Here is an 11475-nt window from a genome sequence, read left to right as displayed (position 1 = left end):
GCTGTCAATCGCCGGAACCCGCTCGGGTCCGTTTCGCGGAGATAGGAAGACTGGGGCATGTCGTGTAAGGAATCCGATTGGCTCACAGGGCTGTCGATCTGCGTGGCAAATTTTCTCCGGGGCTCCCATTGGCTTAGGGTCGGTGACGTATCGGGTTGTCTTCCTGGTGCGCTCTTGTAACAACCGCAGAGGACTCATTGAGCAGGACGGGGACGCTACAGCTAGCTGTAGCAGATGTTTGGCATCTCTGGTCGGGTACATGAAGCTTACAGAGCCGCTGGGTGAACCAGGAGTTTAGCTTAAGTTCCAAAGGAACACAAATGTGAGTGTATTTATGAAAACATAGCTTTAAATTTAAAAACTAAGCGATAACCTTCACTCGTGGGGAGTCCTCCTTCCTTCTTAAGGTAGGTGTAACTCTATATTTATTTAACACCAAACAGCAATGCTTCTAAGCCAGTGGTCTCCAATCCTGGTCCTCGAGGGTCACTATCCTGCATGTTTTACTTGTGTCTCTGCTCCAACACACCTGATTCAGTGGTGTAATTACCTCTTTATGTTCTGCAGAAGCCTATTAATCACTCATTGATTCAAATCAGGTGTGTTGGAGCAGAGAAACAAGTAAAACATGCAGGATACTGGCTCTACAGGACCAGGATTGGAGACCACTGTTCTAAGCTATACTGGAGTGAATTTTATTAAAAAAAAATTTTAAAGCCTCTAAAAGTTAATATATATATCCATGGAAAAATTAAGTAATGTACCCGATCATATATAGTTTATATGTGAGTTCAGGAAGAAAATGGATAAAAGTTATTTTATGTTGAACTGTGTTACAGAGGTTAAAATATTTATTTATACATTATAATATATAAAGACTTAGGTACTTCTGCCTGCCCCATGTGTTAATTATATTCAGCATTATTATTATTATTATTATTTTTTGGTTGTCATTGTTTTTTGTTCCTATTTAAAATAAATAAAACCAAACATGGCTAATATAAAGAAAGAATAATAATAATATGTGGACACATTTTAACGTTACAAATATGATTTTTCTGTTCATTTGAGTTCAGTGTCTCTGACAAAATGCCCCGAAGGATGTTTGGTTGTCGCCAGCATCCTCAGGTTGGAATGTCCTTCGTCGTCCTGACACGGGACGCTTTAGGACGGACGTCCGTCCGTCTGTCCGTGGACTATTTCTTGTCCGAGCTCCAAATCTATAACCCTTTTGCGCAGAAAGGCTGGAGACCGTGGATCAAGGGTGATCCCTGTGGATTTCAAGGTCGTGGGGTCAGAGGTCGTAGGTCACCTCGTGTTCTAACTCTGCAGGCATGTCGAAGTGCACATCCAGATACCTCCTGTCGCACGGATGGGCCCTGTTGACTTCAATGTCGTGGGGTCAAAGTTCAAGGCCACAGGCGACGCCTTTCTCTGCATTCAGGATTGCTGTGTGAGAGTGTTCATGCGTTTGGATTTCAAATTCTCTGACAGGCTGCATCCTCGCTCTTGCTGCCTGTGCCTTTTTGTGCGCACGGCAGCAAAACATTTCTCAAACCACCAACCAGATTTCAGTGAAACGCTCAGAGAGTATTCAATGGGCGCACATCTACGTCTGATTACCTCTTTGGGGTCAACCCAATTCAAGATGGAGGCCACAGATAATCCACCTTAGCCAAACATTGTCAGCTTTCCAGATACTGAGCTAAGGTTTGAAGCGGTAGTAGCAGGCGGTCATTCACAACAAAACTCTGTCACTTCTCACCACGAGAAAGGTGGCGGGCAATATGCATCCCACCAAGGAATGCTGGGCCTTTTTAATCTGTTTATTTATACATATGTGCCATAGAAAGAAAGCATTATGTATATGGAAATATGTGACTAAATGATTACATAAATGGAGGCGAAAACTGAATTTGGGCTTTCCCGTTTTTCTCGTCCTCAGATTCAAATGGATACAAATTCCCGAAAGGCTCGCAATCAGGACACAAATCCGTGCGTTGAGGTGAGTTGAGGCCTCTTTCCAATCGCCACAGATGTAGCTCGCCGTGACGTGACTGCTTCTGTTTCTCAGGAGAGCGACGCCTCCCGGAAGTGTTTGGATGCCTACAACTACGATAAGAGCATGTGCTCAGCCTATTTCCAGAGATATAAGAACTGTAGGACATATTGGGTGAGTGGGTTTGTCCCTGCATCTGAAGAAACATGAACCAACAGGATAAATGAGCACTGAATTCACCTAAATGATGGTGGGAGGACTGCTGAAAACGCTTGATGCTACAACAGCACCACCTACTGGTAACTTAGAGCATGTACACAATGAGAGGCAGAAACTAATGAGGGAAATGCTCACAAATCCAATCCAAAGCAAATGTAGCAGCCTATAAAAACATTTTTTTATTTTCAAATAATTTACCAAATTACATCATTTTTTGTTATTATATTTCCTAAATCTATTGTTCATGAAGTAACTATTTTTTTCACATAATAAGCATTTGACAGTTATAGTTAAATACCTGCAGTTTCAATAACATTAACAGATCTTACCAAGTTTTACCATTTAATGATTTTTTTTAATGTGATTAAAAAGTCTGCCTGTAGGTCATTTATATAAAAAACACATCCCAGTGTTTGGGTTTTTTTGAGAATAAAGTTCTTGGCGTTTTTTTCATGCAAGACTATAGAAGCAGTTCTTTCTTTTATAAAATCAAAATGGTTCACGTACACAACTTCAAAATCACACTATATTTCTTAGTCAGTGGATAAAATTTCATGTGTAACTATTGTATTCTATTTGTGTGATATTTGTTTTACTGATGAGGAGGATTCTTCTGTGTTGTTTTGTTGACGATGACAATCAGACGTTCCTCTGGACAGATTTTAGCTTGACTGTATTAAAACTTTGCCTAAAACATGCAGGGTTTTATTAGTTTTATAGCTACATATCTGATTTAGCAGAGCTTCAAAGTGTTTAATAAACTCACGTCACTTTAAATCGCCTTGTTGCTGAAAAGTTCTATATAAATAAATTTCACTTCACTTCTGCTGATGTGTCTTCATGTCAGTGAGTTTGTGGAAGTGATAAGCTAATGTTGGCTTGAGTTAGCTAAAGTGGTTAGCGCAAGTTAGCTTAAGTGATAAGATGATGGCCCGCTCCCAATACTCGCACTGCCACCCTTGTTCCACCCTCGTGTCATTCAAATGCGCGTTCATGCTAAAGGGTTTGAGTGCGCGCAGTGGTGTCCAATCCTGGTCCTGGAGGGCCACTATCTTGCACGTTTTAGAGGTTTCCCTGCTCTTCAGTAGGTCTTCAAGTTCTGCAGAAGTTTGTTAATCACTCATTCATTCATTCACATCAGGTGTGTCAAAGCAGAGAAACGCCTAAAACCTGCAGGATAGTGGACCTCCAGGACCAGGATTGGACACCACTGGCGTAGTGTGTCCCATTTCTCTCGCATGGTCAATAGCCCCGACCCTTTTGTGTACTGCATCCCCCCTTCGGCTAGGCCCACATCCAGGCGGACTTCGGCAAAGTATTTACCCACAATTCATTGCTGCATGTGACGTTTTGAATTTTTTTTTTATTGTCTTTATTGACAATGAAAGGGTTTTGAATTAAAAGGTGGAAATATGGCAGTGGTGACAGAGCAAGCTGCATCTGTCACAAAAAAAGCAGTTTTCAAATGTAAAGTACTGAAATAATTTTTGTTTCACTCTGCTGTAAATGTGTGAATACTATCAAACTTTGCTCCAAATTCAACAAGTCATAACAAAATGCATCTGAACAGCCAAATATCTCCTGCAATGACTTTAAAAAGCAAAAATGCCTATACTGCATATCGTACTGGCACCTTCTTAAAATACCAAAACATGGAGTGGTCCCGCCATGTTGGATGTCGCAGTTAAGACACAGAGGAGCAAGTTGATGATGTAACCCGTACTGTCCCAGTTCTCCAATGTCTGCGTGCTTGTAACCTGCGCACACGAACCCTTCTGTGCACTTCGACTGAGTACACACTTCATAGAGGGGCGTAAAGTATTTGGACCGGGCCAATGTTAACCAGTTTTGTGGTTAGCTCAAGTTAGCTAAAATAAAAAGCTAATGTTAGCTCTAGGTAGCCAAAGTGATACTTTAGTGTCAGCTTGAGTTAGTTGAAGTGGTTACCTCAAGTTAGTGGAAGTGTTAAGCTAATGTTAGCTCGAGTTTGCTAAAGTAATAAGCTAATTTTAGTTGAAGTAAAAATGTAACTTTACCTAGAGTGAGCAGCAGTGGTAAGCTAACATTAGGTTACATTAGCATCTTTCATAGATTTTATGTTTCAGATGTTTAAATATTTTGAATTCTATTTTTCTTTTTTTGCAGCACAACATAATGGTGCAGAGGAGAAAAAATGGCGTGAAGCCTGAGATGCCCTCAGCAGCAGAGAGGCTGGAGATGCTCAGCGCTCTCGGAGGCAAACCTTATTAACATAAAAAAAAAAGAAGTCACAAAGGAGGACTTTGACCAGCACCATGTGGCTGTAGCTGCTCTTACTGTGACAAAGTGGAACTGCTGAATGTTACCAAGAAACAACATAAAATTTAGCTTTAAAAGTGTTTATTGTGAAGCAAAGGAATGTGCCTGTTGTGATGGATGTCTCCCGTCTACCTATCCTGAATAAAGCAACGCCATCTTTTATCTAAAACGGTCCTGTTTCACATCAGTTGGGATGTTTCTGAAAACGCTTCACATCCTTCTAAAGTCAAACATTCTGCCAGAGAACATGTAGAGACAAGGTGAAAAGAGCTGAATTTTTTGCCATATCTGTAAATACTTTTAAAATTAACTTGAATACAAAGTGTTGATAAATACTTGTATTGGTAGTTTTAAAAGGTAAAAAAGTGTTCAGGTGAACAGGTCAGATACTGTGATGTTATTCTACTTGATGTTCTGTGACCACAAAGGGTTTTATTTTGAGCAACCCTGCAGTGAATGAAGCACACGAATTGATCAAATAATAGTAAAACAAAGCAGAGATATACATTAGTTTTATAAATGATATTCCTATATAGCAATTCAAGTCATTTTAATGACTTAAAATCTATAATTGCTGCTTATTTTCACTTCTAGCAGACAGGAGGTTCAGCTATTAGAACCGAATAGTTGAACTGATGTGATTGTGTGTGTATTTTAGTTTCAGCAAACAAGTCCTGTGCACTCAACACACTAGACTTTATGGCAGGCATTTTACCATATAATGAAATCTCTTCTCTCAACAGCACGTCTCCTGATCACAGTATTATTTTCAGTTGTCAGAATTTAATTACAGATACCGGCGACCACTTTATTTGGCTAATAAACTGAAATTTAAAAGGGAAAATGAAAAGTGTTTTGAAGCTAAAGTGAACTGAACGTACGTCATAGAAGGAGCTTGTTTTAAGAGTCTCGCATTTTGAAAAATTTGCACAAGTTTTAAATTGATAAAAGATCTAAAAAAGTTCTAGGGTCTCTTTTGCATTTTCCATGGTTACTCTGAAGTGTGACGTATCAAGTGCCAAACACAGGAACACCAACAAGGCAGGAAATATTAAATACAGACAGTGTGGGGGTGAAATGGTTCAGTTTGTTGTAATTAATTGTGTAAAATAACAAAACTCCAACAGCTGAGTCCTTCAGCTTCCTGAAGGACAAGAAAGTCTGATGGACGTGGTTAGTTTAGCTCCTGGTGAAAATTACAACCCAGAGTCTGCTGACTGACTGAGCAGTTAACGTTTTGAAGAGGAGAACCAGAAATACAAACCTAAAGAAGAAACATCGCCTCCCATCGTTGGACCGGCACCGGCAGCCTCTAGCTGTCTGGATGGGAACAAAATAAAAAGTTTTTTCAAATCTGTACTCTTGTTAACAAAACTTGCTTCTTCTTCTTCTGCTTCCATCTTCCCTGATAAACACTGACAGTAACCTCCTCAGTGTCCTACAGGTCTGCCACAGCTGGCCCCGCTTCCTACGTCACCAACCAAGGCAGTAACTCCGCCCACACAATCACCACACTTTGAGATTTTAACATAAAATCTCTAAAAACAACTCATTAACTTTTTAAATCAGAGAAATGGACTACTGGAGTGTTTTATGATAATGTTTAACTAAAAGAAAAAACATGAAAACTCATTATTTTTATATTTTATTTCATTTCACCTTCAAACTTTCCAATAGTACTAAAAGAAATGAAAATATCTAAAAGTCTTGAAATTATTGAAGTATAATTTAACAGTCAGGCTGGATATGTTTTCCAGGTATTTAATTCTTCATTGTCGTTTCTGTTATCCAGAATGTCTTTTACGGAAGAGGATCAGGGCCACAGTGAATTTTTCCCCCCTGGAATTCTGACTTTATTCTCAGAATTCAAAAAAAAAAAAAAAAATGTCAATCTTCTGGGATAAAAAAGGTTTCTGTGTTTCTGTATTCTTCACACTCAGACAATATTTCCAAAATTACAAAAAAAAATTTCAGAGAAGAAATGATGTCATGTTTCCTCCTGGTACCATGGTGTTTAAAGTAAGTTCACTGGACGTGAGAGGTGGTGTGTGTGTGTGTGTGTTGGCAGGGCTCACCCAGGCTGCCATTCATGCTAGAACCGCCACTGGTGGACATGTTTGATTTTTGACACCATCTTTGTTCACAGGTAGGACTCTTTATTCACAATATACTCTTGGAAAAGTCCCCGTTTGAAATACCCAAGATAAAAACAAAAAACAGGAAAACTTCATGGAGGAATGATTGTTGAATTAAAAGGTGAAACAAAATGAGCTATACACATTTCTCAATGTGTAGCTAAAGATGCAGTTACATGCTTAATATTCATCGAAAGAATCCATATTGTTTAGACTAAAATCTTATGAAGGGATGATGGACTTTACGCAAACACCGTTTTGGTCAAACAGTCAATAGTAGAGTTTAATGCAAAGATGTCATGCAATGAGTACCTCTTGGAATGTGCGTTGAGGATTACTCTCAGCTACTGCTACGCCAGCCTAATGTCTGTAAAAATTGAGCCGTTTTTGTGAGTTTTCCAAGGTGAATTGGCAGCCATCTTGAATGGGGACAACTCCAAAATTAAATGAGATGTAGATGTACGTCTAATGATTACTTTCTCCATGTTTCATTCAAAGTTGCCCAGTGGTTCATGAGATATTTTGCTAACACAGAGACATAAGCTAGATTATGGCCTGCCGCAGAAAGGTAGGCGATAACTAAAGTAGCTCTGTCATAATGATCAGTTTAATAAGGGTATTTCTTTTTTCTTTTCCATTGAAACCACAGGGTGCAGTTAAATGAGCTGTCTGAGTGTAAGCTAGGTGGTCTGAAACCCTCTACATTTCTTTTTTGCCATATCTTCTACCAAATAAAACTTCTTTTGAGCCACAAAATCTATCTGAGCCTTAAACTAAAGCTAACTGATACATTTTCATCTACTGTACACATACTGTGTGTAACCATGGTGTATTAGGACCACTTGCTTGCTACGTGCATTGTTGAGGAGACAAAATATTACCTAAATGAAACTCAAAACTTTAAAAAAACTCTCCTCACGATGGACCGGAAAATGCACAGAGAAACCAGGAGTCAAAAATGGTCATAAGCAGTATCTTCAGTTTAAAAGATTTATTAGCCTTAGTACTAAGGGAGACATTCTTACCCGCTCACGGCAGGAACACCAGAAGATGTCTGAGCTAAATCACTAAAACATAGCATTTTAACCTAAACAAAGAGCTGGCCCATCCTCCTTCGGTCATCTTTCCGGAACCCTGTATATGGACTTGTTTTTCTCCATCTTCTGCAGGTGTCCTCCTTCGGAGGGGTTCCGGCTTCCGCTTAGCTGACTCCCCCAGACCGCGTTATCTTCCGTGCTTGGTACCNTGCAGTCCCATAAACTCCCATGACCTCGCCAGCTAGTGCAGAGTTACACTCATCCTTAGGTTAATACAATACAATTACAGTACATTAATACATTATTCTAACTGGTAAGGAGTGTCTATATTATAGTTTTCACTTCACAGCATCTAAACCAGTGGTTCCCAACATTCATCCTTGAGGAACACCATCATGCATGTTTTCATTGTTTCCCTGCTCTTCAGCAGGTCTTCGTGTTCTGCAAAAGCCTGTTAATCACTCACTTGTTCAAACTTGGTATGTCAAAGCACGGAAACAACTAAAACATGCATGATGGTGCTCCTCAGGGACCACGGTTGGGAACCATTGATCGAAACGCATCGGTGGTCATGAGCTCCCAGCAATGACGACCTCTTGTCTAGTTGAAAACATCGGTGTTAGAGTTTGCCTTGCACAAAATTTTAAATCCGTTGACCCCTTTCAAACAATTTTTTTATGGTGGCGACAGTTTTCTTTCGCATTTCGGTCTTAACACTTCAGATCACAGGTAATCAAGCTGACTATCTGTCTCTTCTATGTTTTCTTCTTATTTGGAACACTTAAATGAACAAAAATAAGGAGGAAAATTTTTGTTTGTTTGTTTGATTGTTTTGGAGTGTCCAGAATAAAGTTGAAAGGCTGAGAAAAAGTCAAAACAGAATATTTTGAATAAAGTTAAAATAGTGGCTGTAAATTTACTGTGAGATTTAAAATTGGAATCAAAAGACATAATTAGTGCAAAGACCTACGATAGCCCTGTGTTTTATAGTGACTTAATAGAACAAGTTGGAATAAAACCTAAAATCTTTTAGGACGACAGAAGGAATTTCTGTGAGTTCTGTTTGTGTGATCGATGCAGCTGTGGCAGGAATAAACCTCGGTTTGAACTGGTTAGAGAAAAGCTTTGTGTCGTTATTTTGTAGTTCACCCAGTAAAAGTGCATCCAGAACCCTCTTGTTACAAGAATAAAAACAGAACAAATACAGTCAGGTTCAGGAAGACCACAGGGTACAGACCTTGTCTTAAAACAGTATTTTAATCCTCTTTAATCTTGATTTTTCCTCATTTTTACTTCTTCTGAGTGACACAAACAAATGTTTTAGAGAAAAAAATTTACCTTTTTTGTTTAGAATTATGCACACCTATTGAGTCCTTCTCTTTTTAAGTAAAAGTAGTAGCCTGCTATGCCTTTTTTTTTTTGTCCCCCATCGCAACACAAAAAAGGGACTTGGAAATACCAGCCGTTCATTTGTCCGTACGGTTCATCTTGAGAGTTGGATACCTTGAAAAATAAGCAATGCACCGACTTCCATTTTGGTGTGTGGATGCGAAGTAAGGTTGCTATCGAGAATTGGGTTGCCATGTTAAAATCCAAGATGCCCACTCCATTTATTTGAGGAAACTATACTTTTAACCCTCCTGGAGCCTTCAAAGCAGAGAGAGAGATAGAGAGAGGTAGAAAAGCCCTTGTAACTTTGTGTCAATTTGACCTGAAGGCTACGGGACAGGAGGGTAAAGCAAAAATAAAAACTAGAAAGCAGTCTGCCGTTGCGCCTGGTGGCAAATAAAATTGTTCCCCCCGATAGTTAGGATACATCACTCTGTGCCGCCTTGGACATTGAATTATCATCACAATAAGGTAAATATATTCTCTCTTCAAATCCTCATTGACAAAAACTGTAAAGTAACACTTCAACCCTTGTGAAAAAACTTCTCTAAATGTAGTTTTAGTCGATCCAAAACACACGTAAACATGTTCGTGCAGCCAAATACCATCAGGCACCGTGGGAGCCTGCAGAGCCTGTTTGAGTGTCTCTCTTGATGCTTTAGTTCTTGGATTCAAACAATGTTAACACTAAAGGTTGTATATTTGTATGTCTTGTTTTTTTCCCTATTCAAGACCCTCAGCGGCGGGGGCATAGAATTGTTTAAATACAAGCTCTAAACTTTTATTTTATTTAAATGCTTATAGCATTTGGTAGAGGCATGATTTTATTTTTAATTTTCACATTGTTATATGAATAACTTGCTGTATGATTTATTGTTTCTGTCTGCCATTTAATGGACTATTGACCAGTCCCTCCAGGATTTCGCGGGCATTTTTTGTGATTGTTGTGGGCTAAAATGCCTGATTTCGCGGGGCATTTTCCTAGAAGTTGCGATTTTTTTTTTTTTACTATAATCAATAAAAAACCACAAATACCAAAAATAAACCAAAAATACTTACTAGTTTTGTAAGATAATTACCAACAAACATTGACATTCTCAAAAGGTGCTTCATTTGAGAACTTTGATAGCTTATAAACTGACATTCATGACCGTTTCTGGATTGTCCCTCATCTGCAGCTCTCCTCACATGTTTAGCAGACACAAAGTGTTTGTCGATGCGTTTATGTTCAATGATTACACTGCAGGACGTGCAAAACAGCTTCCCCCCACTCTCGTGCAGCTGGGTAGGAAACTGGTTTGTGACCGCAGTGAAGTTAGTTTTAAGTTGGATACTGGATATTCGCGCTCCGCGGAGTTAGCGGCGTCTAGCTCACGGCTGACCCGAAACAGGACCGCTAATGTCGGCCAGCCGTTCTCTGCCGGCCCCTTTTCTCACGTGCGGTGATTCACTTAGGGACGGCTGGCCGACATTAGCATTCCTGTTTCGGGTCAGCCGTGAGCTAGACGCCGCTAACTCCGCGGAGCGCGAATATCCAATATCCAACTTAAAACTAACTTCACTGCGGTGTTTTGCTGAAATCTTTGTGATCATTAGCGCACATTTTGGCTTTGGTCGCTGCTCCTGCATGCTCCCGGCATTCTGATGTTAACAGGAAGTGACGTCACGTGTCTTCTTCGTGAGTTATTTGGGGTTAATTTGTATTCCACACTACACAAACCCACAAAGAAGACACTAGACCGCAGAAACGGTGGCGAATCACTTTAGAAACTATAAATATTGGGTTAACGTTGCGGGAAAGTTGTGGTGTTTTGGGCAAAGTTGCAAAAAGTTGCGATTTCGCGGGGTTTGCTTGATTTTGCGTTATTAGTTGCGATCACAACATCACAAAATCCTGGAGGGTCTGATTGACCATTAATATTACAGTACCTGTCAGGTAGTGCTGGGCGATATGGAAAAAATCCTATATCACGATATGGATAATTTTATATCACGATAACGAATCCATATCACAATATACCCCAATTACGTACGTTGTCAGTTATTCTCTGAAAAATATGAAAAATAATCTAATTTTTTACCTTTTTCAAGCTTTATTTAAGTGACATTTAACTGAACTTTCACAAATGAGATCTGCTGCATTTTAGTGCAGCAATATATATGTACCTGTTAGGACGTAACAGTATCAAAGGACAACAGACTCTATTATCTTCGGCCGGCTATAGTTTCACTTTTTGCAACTTTCCCGTTCTTTTACAACTTGTTTGACCTTGCACTTTTTGGATTGTTAAATATTCTTTTTCGTGGTTCTTCTTTAAGTGATAGAAGAGGTTTGTTGTGTTGGCGTCAGATGAGAAAACAGTCTAATAGCAGAGTTAGCATTAGCATTAGCAGAGTT

At 39.5% G+C, this 11475-nt stretch overlaps 1 protein-coding gene across 1 annotated transcript; it reads left to right on the top strand.

Annotated features, from left to right (window-relative positions):
• The first annotated feature begins 2 nt into the window (after nucleotides 1–2).
• chchd7 (coiled-coil-helix-coiled-coil-helix domain containing 7) lies at nucleotides 3–4685 on the top strand. Its single transcript, XM_017414136.3, has 4 exons — nucleotides 3–407; nucleotides 1946–2005; nucleotides 2075–2173; nucleotides 4364–4685. The coding sequence occupies exons 2-4, from the start codon at nucleotides 1952–1954 to the stop codon at nucleotides 4466–4468; spliced, it is 258 nt and encodes an 85-aa protein (XP_017269625.1). The 5' UTR covers nucleotides 3–407; nucleotides 1946–1951; the 3' UTR covers nucleotides 4469–4685.
• The last annotated feature ends 6790 nt before the right edge of the window (nucleotides 4686–11475 follow it).

Source organism: Kryptolebias marmoratus, linkage group LG21 (genome assembly GCF_001649575.2).
Source record: "Kryptolebias marmoratus isolate JLee-2015 linkage group LG21, ASM164957v2, whole genome shotgun sequence".
NCBI classification, from domain to species: Eukaryota; Metazoa; Chordata; class Actinopteri; order Cyprinodontiformes; family Rivulidae; genus Kryptolebias; species Kryptolebias marmoratus.
This window is presented reverse-complemented; position numbering and strand designations above follow the sequence as displayed.